The sequence below is a fragment of the Dasypus novemcinctus genome, chromosome 8, assembly GCF_030445035.2.
Source record: "Dasypus novemcinctus isolate mDasNov1 chromosome 8, mDasNov1.1.hap2, whole genome shotgun sequence".
NCBI classification, from domain to species: Eukaryota; Metazoa; Chordata; class Mammalia; order Cingulata; family Dasypodidae; genus Dasypus; species Dasypus novemcinctus.
In genome coordinates this window covers 41,029,460-41,050,103 of record NC_080680.1, presented here as the reverse complement: position 1 = coordinate 41,050,103, position 20,644 = coordinate 41,029,460, and the positions used below count along the sequence as shown (strand labels likewise).

At 40.6% G+C, this 20,644-nt stretch overlaps 1 protein-coding gene across 4 annotated transcripts in view; it reads left to right on the top strand.

Annotated features, from left to right (window-relative positions):
* Positions 1-20,644, top strand: part of PIP5K1B (phosphatidylinositol-4-phosphate 5-kinase type 1 beta) — a 301,860-nt gene that overhangs the window by 126,240 nt on the left and 154,976 nt on the right. For all 4 annotated transcript variants that reach the window (XM_058301709.2, XM_058301710.1, XM_058301707.1 and 1 more), the window contains one exon: positions 6,205-6,273. In XM_058301709.2, coding sequence (XP_058157692.1) covers positions 6,205-6,273 — 69 coding nt within the window. The remainder of the gene's footprint in view (positions 1-6,204; positions 6,274-20,644) is intronic.

Genomic DNA, 20,644 nt, shown 5'->3' with positions numbered 1-20,644 from the left:
CAAAATTCTATATAATGTCTGATCCTAGTTTTGTTTAAAAAGATTAACAGGGAAGCAAATATGGCTCAAGTATAGGGCTTACACCTACCATATGAGAGGACCCAGGTTCGATCCCTGGGGCCTCCTGGTTAAAAAAAAAAAAAAGTGCGCTCACGCGGCAAGCCAACTGTCCATGCAGTGAACTAGTGCCCAAGCAAGTGAGTCGCACAGCAAGATGAAGAAGCAACAAAAGAGAGACGAAGGGGAGAATCAAGGCAAAGCATAACAGAAACCAGAAACTGAGGCGGCACAAGTGACAGGGAGCCTCTCTCTACATAGAGGTCCCCAGGATTGAATCCCAGTGAATCCTAGAGGAGAAAAACAAGAAGAGAAGGCAAAAAGAGAAATAGATACAGAAGATCACACAGCAAATGGACACAGACAACAAAAACAGCAGGGGCGGGGGGGAAGGAGGGAAAAAAATTAACACATTTGGAAAAGATCAGAAGAAAAAAGAGCCAAATAATAACAATTTCTATTTCTGAATAGTTTGATTAAAGGTGATATTTTATTCCCTTTTTTATATATTTTCAAATAAAATATTTGTTTTACTTTCCTTAGAAAAAAATATTCCTAAATATTTTAAGTTTGTTTTTTAAATTTAGATTTTAAGTTGCTTTTAAATTTTAAAATGATTGAAAAATAATTAATAATTATACATTTGATTAAAACAGTCAAGGAACCTTCTTCATATTTAAGATTATAATACCAAATTTTTTTGCAGATAGTTTTGCAAGCTGGTTAAGTCAGGCAAATGGAAATGTGGGTAGCATTTTACATTAAAAAAAAAAAGATTTAAATCCTACATGGAGATGATTTCTACTGAAACATCCATAACCTAAAAGTCTTTTTCATTGATAGGAGAAGCTACAAGAAGTTGATATGCTGTTTATTCCATACCAACTATCTAAAATTGCTGTACCACTGGCACCTTCCAAGGAATCCCATAAACAATGTGATTGATGGTATCAGACTCCTAAGTTAGGTCTAAGTTATATTCACCATCCTTCAGCTCTCTTTCAAAGCACTAAACACCCAGGCAAATGGAATCAGATGCTGCCTGTATTTATCTAATGGAGTCTTTCTTATCAATTTACTTATTTACCTATTCTGCAAATATTTATTAAGTGCCTACAATTTACCAGGTACTAGTTAAGTGTTTGAGGTACATCAATGAACAAAATCCTTGCCTTTGTGGAGCTTACATTCTTCCATGAGAAGACATAAACACATGCACACACACTCCAAGCCCTATTATAATAAATAAGTCAACTCAAGTATGTTGGACACTGACTGATAAATATTATGAAAGAAGAAAAAAGAAAAAGTAAAGCAAGGTAAGAGGAGGTATTGGGAGAGGGATGGCACTGGATAGGGTGCAATATAAAATGGGACAGTCAAGCTAAGCCTTCAGGAGGAACTGACCTTTGAGCGGAGTCCTGAGGAGATAAAGGCATTAGCCAAGCCCAGGTATCTGCGGAGGATGATTCAGGCAGAGGGACTAGCTAGAGCAGCAGTTTGCTGGTGTGTTTGTGGAACAACAAAGAGTGTCTGGAGCAGAGTGAGCATGAGTGAGAGTAATAAAAGATGAGGTCAGAAAAGAAATGGGCAGAGGATGGGCAAATCATACAGGGCCTTACAGATCTTTGGAAGGCTTGGCTTTTACTCTGGGTGAAATAGGAAATAAACACAGGGTCGTAAGGGAAGAGTGATGTGATCTAAGTTTAAAGGCAGATTGTAGGAGGGCAAGGCAAGCCCAGCTGGGGACTCAGTCCAGAACTATGCAGTGGAAGTGATGACAGGTGTTGGAATTCTGGATGTCTTTCAGATGCTTTGCTCACATATTAGCTGTGGTATAAGAGGAGGATTCTGATATTTTTGGCCTGAGCCTTTGGAAGGATGGAGATACCATCTACTCAGATGGAATAGGTAGGAGTGGAGGAAGTTTAGGAGGGAAGATCAGATTTCTGTTTTAAGTTTGCTAAATTTAAGGTGTCTTTTAGACATCCAAGTGGAGATATCAGGGAGGTAGGTGGATATATGAGTCTGGAGTTCAGAAGAGAGATCCAGATGAGATACTAGTGATACTACAGTAGAGGTACTCCAAGAGAGTGAGTATGGGAGAGGACTCAGTCCTGGACACTCCAACATTAAGGGGTATAAGGCAGAGGAAGAGGGACCAGATGAGGAGACTGAGAAGTGACCAAGGAGGCAAGGAAAAAAAAAAAGGGAGGGGAGTACTGTAGAAGCCAAGTGAAGAAGATTAATCAAGGAAGAGAGAGTGATGGTCAGTGTCAGTATTCTCATAAGTCAGATGAAACCGGGGTTTAGAACTGACCATTGAATTTGGCAATGTGGACAGCATTGTTAACTTTCATAAGAAAGTTTTCAGGACAGTGATGGGAGCAAAATTTTGATTGGAATTGCTTTAGAGAGGTTGAGAAGCAGCAACAATCTTCCAAGTACAAGAGCAAAGACCAGTGAAGAAGCAAGGCCCAATGATGGGCCCTTGATACTAATGACTATGCTTATGAGCCTGTTTGCTTGAAATTTCAACTAGGCCTAGAGGTGCAAGGTGCCTAATAGTTACTCCTGAGAGCTTCCATGTTGCTCAAATGTGGCCACTTTCTAAACCAAACTCAGCATGTAAATGCATTACCTTCCCCCCAGTGTGGGACATGACTCCGTGGGATAAGCCTCTCTGGCACCGAAGGATTACTACCAAGCACCAGCTGGTGATGCAGCTAGAAAAAGACCTTGAATAAAAGGGGGAAATGGTAAAGACAAATGAGTTTATATGGCTAAGAGACTTTCAAAATGAGTCAGGAGGTCATCAGAGGGGTCGCACTTACACATATCTCAGCAGGATCTCAGAGACAGCCAAAGTAGATGCAACCCCAAGTAGTGGTGCTCCTGAGGGCTACGGAGATATCCAGGTCCTATGGTCATGACATATGGCTCTGGAGTTCAGTACCTTGCCAGTCAACTGTATTTTGGAATTTGTTCTTCTGAGTGTGATGGAGTGGGACTCAGATGTGACCTCTCTACACATGCCTCTTTCTGTCACTTTTACTGAACCTATGACTGGTGCTGGGTTTGGTATATGCTCAGAAGACTTGAATCTTTGAACTGCCTATATGCCAGCTGGGCCCTGAGCATCAGTAGTGTTGCAACACCTACTCTCCAGCTCATTGGACTTACCCAGGTTAGCTAACAGGGAGATGAGGATGGTCAACCACAACACCAGGGAACCGAGAGAGTTTACAGCTGCAAGCAGAATTTCATCCATCAGCCCTGTGAGATCTAAGCCCCCTCTCGATTTTGAGGTGGAATGGACATCACCATCCCAGGGTCTTCTGGGTGGAGGAATAAAACATGGATTAGAGTAGACTTACTGGTATTCTACTATAGAACTATTGTGACTCTAGCAATGGAAGAAATTATATCATTGATGTGGAGACAATGGCCATGGGAATTGCTGAAGGCAGGGAGAGGGAAAAAGAGGTGTGATATTGGGGCATTTTTGAGACTGGGAGTTGTCCTCAATTATATTGCAGGGACAGATGCAGGAGACTATATATCCTGCCATAACCCACTGAAGGGACTGAGAGAGAGTATAAACTACAACATAAACTATAATCCATGCTGTGTAGCAGTGCTCCAAAATGTACTCATCAAATGCAGTGAATGTACTACACTAATGAAAGTTGTCAATGTGGAAGGAGTGGAGGGTGTGGGGAGTGGGGTATATGGGAACCTCTTATATTTTTTAATGTAACCTTTTATGTAACCCATGTATCTTTGAAAAAAAGATAATAATTTTTTATTTTTTAAAGAAAGGATGAGAAAAAGTGAGAGTTTGTGATTTCTGTTTCAAGGAGTTCTGCAAAGGGGAGTAAAGAAGTGGGGGGCAGTAGAGTCGAGAGGCTTTTATTTTCTTAAGATGGGAGAAATGGCAGAATGTACACTGATGGGAATAATATAGACTGAAAAGATGATGAGGAGAGAGGGGGAGATTTGCAGAAGCAATGTCCTTGAATAGATGACAGGAGACAGGACCTGCACATTTTAATGTTCCTTTTTATGTGTTGTAATTATTAACTTCTGTCACATTTATTGCAAATGTTTTCCAGCTTATTGCTTGCCTTCTCATTTATTTTGTTGTCTATTATGACATTAAGTAGTTGATAACTTTGGATAAGCTAATCAATTAGATTTTTTCCCTTTGTAGTTCTTTTATAACTTTTAAGCTTATAAAAATCCTTACCTGTTCAGAGATCAAATTTCAGATATATATTCTTAGAGTTACTGTGCAATTTGAGTTGGAAGAGGATGGTAGGGGATTTGGTGTGTTTTTAATCTGAGCCTGATATTGGAAAAAATTTCAGACATTTAAATTTCCCAACTACATTATTCAAAATCACCAAATTATTGTTAGAAAGACAGGAAAAATCCGTTATTCAATATATTAAATGAATTATGCAGATACAGTATGGAAAGCATTAGTTCCTTGAAGAGCACATTTTCTAATACAGACAACTGAATGTACACAAATTGAATTGAAAATTTTTCATCAAGGTGGTTTGATTGGTGGACAGTAATAGGTACAGTGAGATCAATTTGCCATGGCTCATTCTTTCATTTGGGGCATGGTCTTATGGCATTGAGCTCATGGTGTGGGTAAACTCCAATTCAGTTCCAGTGCAGAGCAATGACCAGCAAAGTCTTAGGTTTGGCATATCTATTTTTAATTAAAGCAGAAGTTTTACTCCTCCTCAGTTTATTGAATGTTCTCCATGCCATTTAAAATAAGACACGTAAATATTGTGGATACCTGATTGTGCAGTTACCATTGCTTACTGCAAAAAATAGCTGACTTGAAAACTTCAGATGAATTAAACGTTAAATGTGAAAATTTTAAAATTTATCATTAAAAAACAAGGAGAAAATATGTTTAAACATCTGATCTCTCCCAGTGAGAAAAAATATTTTATCTGAAAGAACTGGAAGAATTCATGAAGATAGTAATTTCAAGGGCATAAAGAGGTAAAATTTGCCGATATCATAATTATAAAACAAATTAGAAGACACAGCAACATGGAAAAATATGAACAATGTTTGGCAACAGATTAATAATTTTACTATATAAAAATTGCTAAGTACACCACTAATAATAACCTTAAGAGGTAAAAATTCTGTAACTAAAACATTAAGAACCCAATGGATAAATAAGCAAAACAATAGAAAACTCAAAAGAAGAAATGTGAAGAGCTAAAAAAAAAAGGTTATGAAAACAATGTTAACTTTCACTAGTAATTTTTAAAGATACAAATTAAAATCAAGAGATATTTTTTTTCACCTATCAAATTAACAAAGATATTTAAAATGATAATATTCATTACTGAATGTATAGTGAAACATACTTCCATCCACTTGTGATAATAATATGAATGAGTACATTCTTGGGAAGAAATCTGGCAATATGTAGTAAGAGCTTTAAAATTGTTAATAATCTTGTGTGATCTAGCAATTCCAACAATCTATTCCAAGAAAACATTAAAGTCAGACAAAGATGTAAGCACAAAATAATTTCTGCTGATTCAAAAACCTTGAATCACCCCAGTTATCCTTCAAAATTGGAATTAACTAGACGATTAATGCACAATGGTATATTTGTAACTAGAAAACAGTATTCTTGTAATGAGGTGTTTTTAATTGCATGGAGAAATGCTTTGTTATATAAATGTTCAGTGGAAAATACAGGGTAAAATGGTGTTATAATCATGTTCCACAAAGAACAAAAGGTGGAAACAAATATGCCAAAATGTGAGTAGTGGAGCTGCCTGAGGGTAGTGCAATCAAGAGTAATTTTTTGGTTCCTGCTTCATACTTTTTGGTACTTTCCAAGTTTTTTAAAAACTGACATTTATAACCAAAAGAAAGGTTTGGTTTTTTTTTAAAGTAGGTTTGTAGAAAGAAACATATGTCCATAATATGGGTCTAGACTTACCCAGCAACAGAGGTATAAAGATTTATTTTGGGAGGATTGGGGAAAACAGATTTTTCAGTACTCTGAGAAATCTCATACTTTCTTAGAAACAGCAATAAAAAGAAAACCATAGTCAAAGAGTTGTAAATTCAGACAGGTACGTTTTCCTCTTATAGATGTCGTCTGCTGCTGAAAATGGAGATGCAGCACCTGGAAAACAAAACGAAGAAAAAACTTACAAAAAGGTGAGTGTTCTGTTTTCTTTCTTTAGCTCAGAAGGAGGAATGCTATTTGATGGTTTGGCAGGTTAATATTGGCATAGGTCTTTTCTTCCTCCAAAACAGTTGTATATAAGTTACTATCTTATTTTCTTGTTGCTGCTATAACAAATTTCCACAAATTTAGTGGCAAGTTTATCACCTTATGGTTCTATAGGTCAGAAGTCTGACATGGGTCTCTTGGCTTAGATCAAGATGTCAGCAGGACTACATTCCTTTCTGGAGGCTCCAGAAAGACCGTGTTTCTTTGTCTCCTCCAGCGTCTAGAGGCTTCCTACTTTCCTTGACTCATGACCACTTTCCATCTTCAAAGTCAGCAGTGGCCAGTTGACACTTCAAAGGACCCTTGTTATTACATTGAGCCCTCCTGGATAGTCTGGGATAATCTTATTTTAAAATCAGATGATTAGTAACCTTAATTTCCTCTGTAGCCTTAATTCCTCCTCGTTATATAGCATATCCACAGGTTCTGGGGATTAGAACGTGGGCATCTGTCGTTGGCCAATGTTCTGACTTCCACAGTAACCATGACGTGGAGCATCAAGGGAAGGCAGTGATGTGAAGACCCTTTTTATTCCTAAGCAGAAGTCTCTTAGTGGGTGCAGTGTTTTGTGTCAGGAACAGGAATTCTTTTAACTGAGTTACTGCTTTCCACCTGTTAAAATTTTAAACATTTTCTACCTCTGTATTTAAACAAACAAGAAAAGAGATAAAACACCAAATGCTCCTCAAACCCTGTCTAAGTATCTCAGATTTCCTGTATTCAGACCATTTAACAAAAGTCCTTTTTTTCAGACTCCCCAGTATATCCTGCATTACCAGTTTTTGACTTTGATAAATTTTTGACTCCTAGTAACCAAGCTAATTTTCATAAACATTACCAGGTAAAATATGTTCCCAGGCATCACTATGCCTGACTATAAAGCGGCTACACATTTTAGCTTCTAAAAGTTCTTGCCCTCCTGTCCTCTTGGAGGTAGGAAGTTTGCATATTGGAGGTTTTCCTTTTGTCTTTCACCTTTTGGTGGATAGGTAGCAAGAAGTTTTGTCATAAAGTACATGAGCCATCTGATCTGACTGTATACTCAGGTCTTGAGGGACTAACATGATGTATTTCCATTCAATTTTCATGTGGGAGAATATATCCTTTTTCCTGATGTATCTCTTCTATATGATGTACCTCCTTAGCCAAACCTAGAAATATAAGCAGGGAGATTGTCATCCGAAGTGATAGTGTGATTGGAGGAAGGGTAAAGTGAAGATTCAAGGGCTCAAAAGTGTCAGATTATATCATAAAATCTGTGCATCTAGCCACAGGCAACCATACACCAGTCTTCGTTTTTACACATAGGTGGAAAACCAAATGCTGTCTTGTTGACCCCAGACTCCTTGTGAATTCACTCAAGCATGAGACCAACATAGAGTCGGTCAAATTGCCAGCCTATCATTACTTCAAGATCGATTTTGGGCATTATTCTCAATCAGCATCAAGATGCAGTGCAATTCTTGACTGAATTCTCACTGACAGGAGAGATGTGAAAGTGATCAGTGATGTGAAAGTAATAGAAAGAATGTGATGGTGACATCTTGGAGTTTATTAAATGTACCCTGCCCAGAAATTGAGTAAAGCAGATGTTTAGTAAGATTATAGGTATGATTCTAGGATTGGTATCTCTAACAAGATATTTTACTCATCAATGTTGGAAGGTTATAAAAGTTAAAAAGAAAATTCTATGGTGGCAAGTAATTCCAGTAAATAAGAAAAGAGACCAGGAAATTTACAGGGGAAAAAAACCCCAGCATTTATTAAAAAATGTAGAGGAATGAGGATCTTTTTGATGATCTCTGATTTTAAAAGGAATCCAAGCAATGGAGGGGGAGGTTTGTAGCTTTCCTGTAAGAAAAACACCAGAAAGACTTAGCACAATACCTAGTCCTTAAACCCTCAATAAATATGGTGTGAAATACACAGAAAGAAGGAAAGATGGTATCATTTAGAGAATGTGCTGCTTCACTAGCAGGTAAAGGCCCTCCTGAACATTGACTCAATGTTATTCTTCTCCATTAAGCAGAAAGATCTTCTGACTGGAGAAGGCGTTAATGTAGGATTTAGGAGAGGTGACAAGGTGGCACATTAGCTGTCTGCCTCTAGGCCCAGGTGAGCAGTATCCCAGATGAAAGAACTTGAAGCTAGAACAGGGAAACCTCAGAGTGTGAACTCTGTAAAATCAGGAAAATAGGAGAGTTGTCAAAAGACAGGAGACAAGCTAATATTATTCCTATTTTCAAAAATGAGGAAAAGGTACATTCTGCAAGCCAGACTTTAAATGAGGCACTGTTTCCTGGCAGAATTCGAGCATGGATTTATCCACATTTAGAAAAGAAGCACATGTCTTTTAGAAACCTGCAGAGGTGCTTGAAGCTATACTGTGTGTCAAATTAACCACATTTCCTCTAATGAGTCATTCAACTAGTAGATAAGGAGAATGCTCGTTTAATGAATCTTGATTTAAAGGTACCTGATGGAAGATTCTTGTGGCATCCTTTCAGACAAAATGGAGAGGTATGGATTAAATATTATGTTAGTGTGCTTGTAGCTAGTTGGACTAATGTTCTCCAAAATGGAGAGTCTATAGCCTGACATGTGAGTTGGCCCCTGTACTTAACATTTCTTTAATGCCTTAATGAAAGCATAAACGATGTGCTCTGCAAATGTGCAAGTAATTTTTAAAAAGCCAAAAAAAAAAAACTGGGAATAAGAGCTAGCAGACTAGATGAGTGTCACTGAGGCCATTATGCATTCCATACAATTGGCATTGTCCTTTTTACAAATACCTTAAATTTCTTTCCTAGTCCTGAAGCCCTGATCATCAGGCCCTTTTTCGTAAGGAGCATTCATGACCTGTCGTGGTTTTGCCTGTGGCTGAAGTCAATCTTTGGACCCCAGATTAAGACACCACCCCTTTCCTACTGTGCTTAGTCCCATGGAGTCTACCAAAGAAGTTTATAGTCAACCCTCAGGGAATTTACAGTCCAATTGAAGGAGGAAAGATGAATGCCTCTTTAAAACATAGTAGTTGAGGCTATCCTAATGTGTAGAGAAGAGGAGAAGCCCGTGTGGGTTGGAGTTGACCATCAGGCTTAGGCTTTCTGAATCAAGCCCCAGATTTCCTGGGCAGCTGCCAGCAACACTCAGCATCATAAGTGTTCTGATCTCCACGTGTTTTTAGGGAACACTCAGTGTTCATTTTATACTCTCTGCGTCTCAATTATTTGCATGTGATGATTTAGGCTGACTGCTTTTTGTTCTTCCAGTTGGCCATGTCTCTAATCTATTATTATCATTTCTTGGCAAGCACAGGAAGAATAGCTAACTTCAGTTGGTGAGGTTAATGTCTATAACTAATGGCTAAAGTAAGAATCTTGATTTTTAACTGCTTAAAACAAATATGTTGCCCTTTGAGACAGGCATTAAGGGCTGCCTGGCTGTGTTTACACAGTGTAGTATTTCCATTCCCAGTTAATTGATTATCTTCTGCAAGAGCTGTAAATGCAAACCAGGTAAGTAAAAAGGGAGTGGTTTAAGCAGGAAGAAAATAGGAGAATTTACCCTTTTTTTAAAGAGGGCAGATGGCACTCAGCATCAGCTAATAGAGCTATGCATGGAGGCTCACCTAGAGTTGCTAGATATGCTAAATTTTCAAGAAACCAGAAATCTGTGTTTTGATGTGAAATGTCCCAATTTTTAAAATGTTGGCAACTGATTAAAAATTTTTAAAAAACACACTCTGGACGAAACATACCTATGAACCATATCTGGCCCATAGGCTGCTAGCTTGGAACCCCTGACCTCTGGATAGAACAATGAGGTAGGAAAGAGGAGGATGCAAAAGAAATACACATAACACCTGGTTCCTGCTTCCTGCAACCTTACAATTTATTTAGGAGAAAAAAAAATATGAACACACATGAAAAAATTAAATACCGACCCAAATCAGTACTAAGTGTCCAAAGAAGTGGCTTTTCATTTAATCCTTTAGGCAGTCCTGATGAGGCCAAAGCTCATTACAGTCTTCTAGAAGAAAAGCCCCTTTCTCAGGCTTGTTAGTTAGCAGAGCATTTTGCTGGGATACAAATTTCATAGATATGTCTCAGTTTTTGTCATGACAGAAATTCCCATTCCTCTAGAGGCTGTGCCTTTTGAATTAACCTCCTCATTTGTCTCAGTGACATGGGTTTAGGGATGAGCATGATTTGTTGGAGGAACAGAAGACACTTTAAAGTTAACTAAAATTAAAAAATAAAAATGCATTGGCCTGGACAAAGCTAAGTGTCCATGTTTGGGGAAAGTAGCAGGCAATTTTGGAAGTAGAAGCTGAATCTAAATGGCCTGCACTGGCCTTGGGTGCCGATGTGAAGAGTGTGGATTTTATGGTCTTGGCCAGCACTGTCCAATAGCAGTGAAGGAAATGTTCAACAATCTGAATCTAATACAGTAGCCATTAAGTACATGTGGCTGTTGAGCACCCTACAAGTGCATCTGAGGAATTGCATTTTTATTTTTTAATTTTAGTTAACGTTAAATAACCACTTATGGCTAGTGGCTACCCTATTGGACAGAGCAGGTCTCAGCAGTGAGATTACCATGAGATTGTTTTGGAGGCTAGTGGCATGATGAAATGACTGTATAAGCTTCATGTCAGCGTGCAAGGTGCACTGGGTCAGGGGAGAATGAGGCAGGTAGGCTTTTGTATTGGCTGAACAACAAAGCATGGTATAGAGTTATGGTAAAAATGCAGGGAAGGGAAGTGGATGTGGCTCAAGCACTTGGGCTCCTGTCTACCATATAGGAGGTGCAGGGTTCGATGCCCAGGGCCACCTGGTGCAGGCAAGCTGGCCCACACCGTGAGCTGGCTCATGCGGAATCTGGCCCATGCAGGAGTACCACTCTGTGCAGGAGTGCCAGCCAACACAGAGAGCTGGCGCAGCAAGATGACACAGCAAAAAGAGACACAGCGGAGAGACAATAAGGGAGCTGAGGTGGCGCAAGAGAATGATCACCTCTCTCCCACTCCGGAAGGTCCCAGGATCAGTTCTTGGAGCCACCTAATGAGAATAGAAACAGAAACAGAAGAACACACAGCGAATGGACACAGAGAGCAGACAATGGATGGAGGGGGGAAGAAATGAATAAATAAATAAATAAATAAATTTTTACAAATGCAGGGAATATTTTTGTAAGGAAAATCATTTGGTAATTACTTATGAGATAAAGACTGAGGGACCATGAATACTTCCCTGAAAGTATCCAATCATGGTAACTACCGGAATTTTTCTGCCATTGATGTAACTGGAGAAGTTTGGGGGAGAGGTTTTTGTTTTTTTTTTTAACAGGCTAAGAGACTTGAAGCAGGAGTCTGGGCGTGAGTTCACTTTTTGACTAATGGTTTTAAATTCAGGTAAAGTACTGATGTCATTTTAAAGTTTTCTCTATATTTATGAAAATCGCCTCCTCCTCCAAAACAAACATGTCAAGGTGGTTCAGTGGTTTATCCGCGTCACCTAGCAGCTCTGTGTTAGAGCGATGATTAAGCCCTCCAGCCATGTGATGTCCTCATTCTGTGATGTGTCCACAGGAATGGATTGATGTTTTCCAACCACCTGGACATGGGCTGGCATAGGAAATTTTTACCACTTCGATTGTCTTTCTTCCTCTATCACCTTTCCTCAGAAGGTTGACATTCTAGACCCCTCCCCAACGCCCTCCCCTACTCGCCCCTCCTTCCCAGGCCTGCCCACCTTGGGCCTCGGGGAGATGCAGGCTTTGATGAAGACTGCAGGCTGCGTGGGGGTGGGGGTGGGCATTACCTGGCCATGGTGAGCCGAGGGGGCTAGCTGCTCCCCACCATGGCAGGGCCACTTGATGACCACACGCAGCATGTTCCAGCTGGAAACTGACCAGACTAGGTCCGTGAGGGTCCTCGGCCCAACTTCCCCACTCTCTTCATTTTGTAAGCTGTTTATTTAATTCCATGGTCATTTAATTCCAGGGTCACAGTCAGTTACCCTGCCAGTGGAAACAGGGCGTGATGAGGAGACCCAGAGTAAGAATTCTCAGCCCCTTAGCACATTACAAGAAAAGACGTTTTTAACTGCTTTTTAAAACCTGAGTGAGGTGATAGTTCAGAGATACTTTTACCCAAGAGGAAGTATTTAATTAAATAAAACCCTTTTATAGAACATCTATGGGAAGATGCACAGGCAACTACTAACACTGACTGCCTTTGGGTAGGAAAACTGGGTGCTGGGAATCTTGGGTTGTGGGGAGACTTTTCCATATATACCTTTTTATATACATTTGATTTTGAACTAGGTGCCTATTCAAAAATTGAATAAGTAGCACTTTAAAAAATTTTGGAGTGGGTGAAGACCTGGGCATGTGTCCCATGCCCTGACCTTTCCTCTTTTCCTTCAGGTGCTAGAAACTTTCCAACAAACAGACTGAATATCTGATTTGGTGGAACTGCATGTGTAGCATAACAGAGACACATCATTGAGCTTGCAGTGATCTTTTGGCATTCTAAATATTATTCCCAATTCACCCTAATCCCAAAAAACCTAGCCCAGTAGTTCTCAACCAGCAGCCCCCCAGGGATCATTTGGCGACATCTGGACACATTTTTGTTTGCCACAACTCAGGAGGCTGGTGCTACTGGCCTCTAATGAGCAGAGGCCAGGGATGCTGCTAAACACCCTACCGTGCACAGGGCGGTCCCCCCAGCAAAGAATTTTCTGGCCCCAAACATCACTGAGACCGAGAAACCCTGCCCACACCAAACTACCCATTTAGAGGAAAGCAGATGTGGCTCTTCCAGATGCTGGTCGTGTAGCCTTTGGCATTTCTCCTAATTGACCTGAATCTTCGTTTTCATCATTGGTCAAACGGGTATAATTAATACCAACCCCAACTGGCTTACCGTGTTCTAAGGATCAAATGATTTACCAGATGTGAGCACATCGCTAGTAGAATGCTAATGAATGAAGTCCCTGTTTTCAAGAGCAAGATCCCTCAGCCACTGATTTCCTGGCTCCCCAGGGCTCGGCTGATGGGAAGGATGGTTGCTCATGTCTTGGTGGAGACCCTGGGCAGGTCTGGGATGGGAGAGTAGCCTGAGTGCTGGCGGCAGGACACTGTGTGCTTCCTTGCAACAAGAGCTCAGACATAGGAGGCAGAGATGTGTTCCTAGTCAGGAACCACCACTGTGTTTTCAGAAATAAGCAGCAAGGAGGCAGGCTGCATTGTTTGGGGGAGGGGGGAGACGATCATTTTCTTTCTTTTTTTAATTTTGGTAACATCTGTAACATCCAATGTGTCATTTTATCTATTTTAAGTGTACCACTCTTAATGTACCAGTGGCATTAATTACATTTACAGTGTTGTGCTACCATCACCACCATCCATTATCAAAACATTTTCATCACCCATAACAGAAACTGTACTCATCAAGCAATAACTCCAAGTGGGGGGATTTTTAAATAAATCCCTTAGATTTAGAAGAATTTATAATCACATCTCATCACCTTCTATCGCCCTCTGCAGATCACTTCCTCCAAATACCTCAGCTTCTGAGTAGTTTTGCCTGTGTGTCTTTCTTCCTTGCTAAGTAAGTACTAAAGCAAGTGATTTCAAATCTGCTTTTGTAATCTTTAAGCAAGTACAGATAAGTAAGCAAAACCAGTCAACAGCTTCAAATTAAAACCACTGAAGAAGTCAACCTGCTTGGGTGTGTTTCTCTGAATTGTTCCTTTTTAAGTGACCTCTTTTAGCATTCAAACCACCAGCCATACTTTGTTGGGTCTGGTATAAACAGCAGGCAAGGAGTTGGGGTTTTGTGTTTTTACAGCCTGTCAGGCCATCGTTGCTTTTGTTTTCAAACTAAAAGGCGGAATACAAGCAGGTCTACATACCTTCCTGCACAGCTCAGCCTACATGGTTCTGATGTGGCCAAGAAGCCTCCTCATCCCACAGCCTGTGGTTTGTCCATCTCCATCACCATCACCCCCTACCCCATGCCTGGACAGTCAGCAGAGATTTTTTCAAAGTGGCTCTTAACAAGTTGCATAGGAACACAGAAATTTAAAATTCTGGAATTTTCTTTTTTTAAGGATGTACCTGGGATCGAACCCAGGACCTCATACATGGGAAGCAGGTGCTCAACCACCAGGTGCTACATCTGCTCCCCATTGAGAGTTAGGTTTTTTGTTTGTTTGTTTTAGGAGGTACCAAGGATCAAACCTGGGACCTCATACATGGGAAGCAGGTGCTCAGCCACTTGAGCTATATCTGTTCCCCTAAAATTCTAGAATCTTTCATTCTAGATTCTAAAAAAGAACACTGACGGTGTAAGTCAGGTTCTAACCTTAGGCCTACTTAACAAAATGAATAGAGCATATGTCATGTGCTTATTCAGAAAATTTGCTATTTTATGGAGTTAGAATTACTGGCTGCTGGAAGAATCGTATTTATCAAGTGCCTTTGGATTTATTCTAGCCAGAAACCTAACTCAGTGTATTAAAGCGTTATTATTAACAGTCAGAATCAGTTTTAAAAGCCAAGCTAGTAATAATAAAAGCTATTTATTCTTTTGTATATGCCTGCCACTGTTCTAAGCACTTTTGAATTATTCCCTCATTTTATCTTTGTAACAAACTTATGAGGTGAGATAGTCCTATTATTCCCACGTTACAGGTGAGAAAACTGAGACACTTAGAGGTTGAGAAACCTGTTCCTGGGCACACAGCAAGTGACAAAATAAAGCTGGGGTTTTCATCCCGCCTGTCCCTCTCCAGAGTTGTGCTCTTAACCACTGCCCTGTGCCATCTCTGTGGGGCCTGTGGCATCAATTGGTTAATCCTCAATTATCCGCTTTAATATGAGGGCCAGTGACACAGATAAATCCAGTCATCTTTGGAACAGAAAAAATGAATAGAATTTAACAGTCACAAAACATGTTTTCCCTGATTCAGTGGTTCAAAGGCAGACTTTGCTGCCTCGTCCAACGTGTCTCACCTCTGAATACAGAATCTGAACTGTAGCCTCAAGAATACCTTTTTCTAGAAAGCACATAATCATTTTGAAATGAAAACAAATGATCAAATTGATCCCATGGGCCCTGTGCAAAACACCAGAGATAAAATGAGTACACTGATAATTTCAAAAACGATTCTTGAGTGTAAAGTCAGAATCGACAGTGAGCGATGAGGTACCCGTGGATGGGGTGTTGTATTTTGAAATGCCACATTAAGGGGACATGCTTTAAGGCCTAACTGCCTGAAAGGGCCGTGGACTGCCCCAGGTGGAGGAGCTCACTAATAATCTGCTCAATGGCAAAAAAATAAAAATTTAAAAAAGATCTGAAAATGTAAGCATTGAGTAAGGGTGTGGCTATTTGGAAAGTTGTTTCTCGTGTGGGAAACAACTCACCGTCGGTGCATTTTCTAGGGAGTTTAGTTCGCTGTCTGTTGGTCCTGTGCAAGCGACTTTTATTTACCCCCGTAAAGGAAGATGAGGCAGGACATTTCTTCACACAGTAGTGAAGCTGGGGGAAGTCGGGGGATGATGGATTCCTCTTGGTTCTTGATTATGTTACATAAAAGAATTTAAGAACATGCTGGTTTTGTTAGGCCAGGAGTTTATTGAGAAAATGGGAGAAGAGAACAGAAACAGGAGAAAATAACATTATGCATCCCTAGGCATAGGCGCCAGCTGCTCCAGGCAGATGGGGAGATGTGGCCTGTGTGGTTACTTTTAAAGCTATTGATTATTCCTCCCCTTGCTAATGTTCAGGGGAGGGGGCTCCAGCTGTTTGCTGTTCTGATTGGTTACCCCACCTGTCAGTTCCCCAGGGGGCCCAATGATGAAGACCCTTGAGGGTTTCCAGGGCTTTCCCTTGACCCGGAAGGAAATCTCATTCCAAATGGGGTTCTCCTGGCCAGGTTCTTGAGGGATTCTTCTGGCAGCCTCTTTGGTGGCTGTCTTTCCCTCAGGGGGGTTTCAGGAGGGGTTCCATGGCCACATGTTTCACAGCCATGTTTTTCTGCCAGGTCTTAGACTCATCTTTCCTAAACTAGCCTGCCTCAGTAGTTCTCACCCTTGGAACACTCAACATGTCCTTAAGGAGGGAAGGAATGGAAGGTGGTTTGCTGTTTCTATGGGATGTTCATATATATATATTCACTAAAAGATATGCCAAGAGTAAAAAAATTAAAAGTCAAACACAAAACGTGATAACACGTTTGCAATGGATTAACTGTCAAGGGGGCAGGGGGTGGTTATAATCTTCTGGCAAGGGAGGAGAAGGAGAGAAGGGAATGGGTTGGAGATACGTTTCAGAGTTCGTATTGACTGGCCTGGGCCATGGTAGGGTGTTAGGGAAAGGGCATGATAGGAATCGCCATAATCCCAGGATTCTAACCTGAGTACCTGGTGGATATGTGACCTTTAGTGAGATGGAGAAGAATGATGTGGAGAAACTTTGTGAAGAAAATCAGTTAACCCATTTTGGACATGTTGATTTAGGAACATCAATGGAAAGGAGAAGCAAGTAGGTGGGTTTGGAACTTAAAAGTCTGGGATTCAGCTCCAATTTGTTGAGCCATAGATCCTTAGAAGTTGGTGAGATAGACGGAGCAGAGAGGCCCCAGCTCTCGGGGACAACAATATTTTGATATTACCTCTTGAGACTCTCCTCCACGGACCACCAGAGTTATATTCTGAAAATAAAGCTGGTCAGGCCATTCCTTTATAATCTTTCATTGGCCTTCTGTTACTGACAGGGAAAATCCACACTCTGTAGCACAGCACATAATTCTTTTATGGTCTATCCCCAATGGGCATGTCTTGACCCATCTCCAGGCACTGTCTTCTATATACACCCAACTCCAGACACAGTAAACATTTCACTCTTCTCTTTGACGTCCTCTATCCTCTCTGCACATGGTGATCACTCTGTCTGTAAAATCTTCATTCAAGAGACAGCTCTGTCCTTCCCCACTCTTCCAGGTGATGGACATCAGCCATCCCTTCCCAGCCTCCCTTAGCACCCTGCACTTACCTCTGTTATATCACGGATGACTTTGTTTTGTAATAATTGTTTGCAGTTGGGTCCTGCCAACTGCACAGTGAGCAGTTGGAGAGCAGGGCCTCGTCTAATCATTTTGACATCCATAGGATCCCACATAGTGCCTGGCACATAGCATTCAAGAGATGTATCACTTTTTTCTTCTGAAGTCTAAAATTGTTATAGACTTTCCAGAGAGATGTGTTTTTGAACCTGCAGTTCCAGATCTGCAATTAGAGGTGAGAGATATGGGGGGTGGGGGTGGGGGGTGGGGGTGTAGAATGGAATTTGTGCTTTGAGCTTTCAAATCACAGGAAGAACACTTTAAAAGAACTCAGTTCCGTTCCTTTTGCTTTTCTGCTTCACAGATCATAGTGATTATCTGTGTCACAGGTCACTGTATGGGTACTTGAAAGTTGATTGATTTAATCAGGTGGCATCCTTAAGTCCCCTACCTGTTGTCTACAGACTGCTTAGGATTATCTGTTCATGGAAGATGCTTTTGCAACAAATTAAAGAAGACCATCTTTTCTCAACTCTGTCACTTTACAGTTCTGTTCTTTCCAGATGTTGCCTGATTAAAGGCTGCCACAGAAGCAAGTAACTGGTGGGGGGCAAGGGGTGGAGGGAGTCAGGATTTAGGGTTGGTCAGATAGTACATTTCTCCATCACAGGGGCATGGAAAACAGTCTTCTCTTTGTAACATGAAAGACACAGGATCAGTGATTTTACGGAATTGCTATTTCAAAGGGATAGGGAAGAATAACCTTGCATTTTTAAAAGTATCTACGCACCTCACAAAGTCATGAAGGAGTATAAACTTTAAAGGTGCACTTAGGACCCAAAGGCAGGACCGTGATGAGGCCAGTCAGGCCACTGAGCCTTGGGCTCTTCCTTCCTTCACCAGCAGTATACTGAGAAGGGCATCTGGTCGGGAGGCCATCAGGCAGCTCTTCCATTATGAGCTCAGCATCATCCATGACACTCCATGTCTAAGCATAGTTTGTATATTAAATGTGATGATGTACGACAAGGCACTTGGAAGATGGCAATTGGCTGTACAAATTAAATTACTGTTATTCTTGCTAGTAGAAGTTAAGCCCGATGAGAGCAGGGACTTGGCAGTCAGCGTAGAACTCAACACTTGGCAAAGGGCCCAGTATACTGCCACTGTCTCCATACTAGGGCACTGTTCAAAGTTTGGGGTTGCAAATGGCTTGGGACTCAATGAGTATTGAAAGTGACAGGTTGTTTCCAAAAAGCAGTAGACTTCTACAGCAAAAGGAAATTTAGCTTTTGTGCATTAAAGACACCTTAAAAAAAATCCTATATATAAAAAAGGAAAAGTATTTCTTTATTCCTACCATATTAAATAAAAATGAAAAGTTTCATACTATAGCATCTCCATCTCTCCACATCTGCTGTAATTTGAGGAAACTAGATTCTGCTTTGTAAAAGGACATGCTGTTTTCCAAGGAAGTATTCAATGTAATAAAACTTTGTAAATTTCCATTTCCTTCTGGAATTTTTCAGGCATGCCATTTAAACTGCATTGATGTTCATCTCCATGCTTTTATTCATTTATTTCTTTGTTGCTAGGCAGGTTTTGTTTTGTATTTTTTAGCATATTGAATACTTCCATTGACATAGTTACTGCTAATTTTAAAATTTGTAGTTTTTTCTAACTAGGAAGGTGCTGAATTGTTTCAGGTGAGTTTACAGATTGATAGGAAGAAACTACATGGTAAGATAAAGCTCCTGATTTATCTAGCCAAGGAAAGGGTATCTTACCAGAAGCCAGGTGGCCACACAGAGCAGAAGCAGGTGTAGCATATCTCTGCATCCCTAAGAGACGCACAGTGACCAGTACATGTCCACCTGAGGCAGTGTCTGGCCAAATCTGGGTTACCAGGCCACAGCATTTTTACCTTCAGGTGCCTACCTTCTTGGAGGAGGAATTTAAACTAACAGTCTACTCCTGTAATAGGAAGCTGTGCAGACATCTGTGCCCTTGCTTCTTATTGAACCACTCAGCATTGACAAGGTCACCTGGGGCCAAAAGCACTCAGTGCCCAGATGGCCCTAATCGGTATCTTTGTCTCCACCTTTCTGAGACCCAACAGAGTCTGTCCCCCACATGTTCTCACTCAGATGAATCTGGACATCCACTTGCCTTAGGCAACAGGGATACAGCAGTGAGCACAACTGATACAGTCTTTGACTTATGGAAGCAAGTTAAAGGGGCTAAACATTGTGGTCCTATTTCTACAATACCTTTCAAAAAGTTATTCCATTTTGACTCTCCCAGCCAATTATAGGAGTGCCTGTTTTTCCAGGCCCTCACTATGAGAACTATGCTTTCTAAAAGATATCGCATATCTTTCTAAAAGATATCGATATCTAGCTAGATGGGAGAAAATGCATTCATTTCCACTTTAATTTGCATTCATTTTTATTACTGGTAAGTTTGACCATTTTTCTGATGATTTTTATTCATTGGTGTTTCTTCTTTTGCAAATTAGCTATAAATAACTTTGCTGTTTTATTTGTAAGAATTTATGTATTTACATATTAATACATTAATTTTTACATTAAGGACATTGTATTTTTTTTTAAGATTAATTTTTATTTATTTCTTTCCCCTTCCCCACTGCCCCAGTTGTCTGTTCTCTGTGTCCATTCACTGTGTGTTCTTCCGTGTCCGCTTCTATTCTTGTCAGTGGCCCGGGAATCTGTGTCTCTTTTTGTTGTGTTGTCTTGCTGCATCAGCTCTCCATGTGTGCAGCACCACTCCTGGGCAGGCTGAACTTTCTTTTGTGCTGGGCGGCTGTCCTTATGGAGCACACTCCTTGTGTGTGGGGCTCCCCTACGTGGGGGACACCCCTGCATGACAGGGCACTCCTTGCGCGCGTCAGCATTGTGCGTGGGCTGGCTCTACACGGGTTAAGGAGGCCCTGGGTTTGAACCCTGGGCCTCCCATGTGGTAGGCAGACATTCTAACCATTGAGCCAAGTCCGCTTCCCAGGACATTGTGTTTTTGTTGTAAATGTTTTCCCATTAAAAATTCAAATTTATCAGCATTTCTTAAGGCTTTTGTGTTCACTTCTAATTTTGAATGTTGTGCTAATAGCACATTGTTTTAATTAAAATAATTTGTTACATAAGACCTCCCATGGTATTCTTAATTTTCAAAAATTTCTTAGGGGATGTTTTCCTCT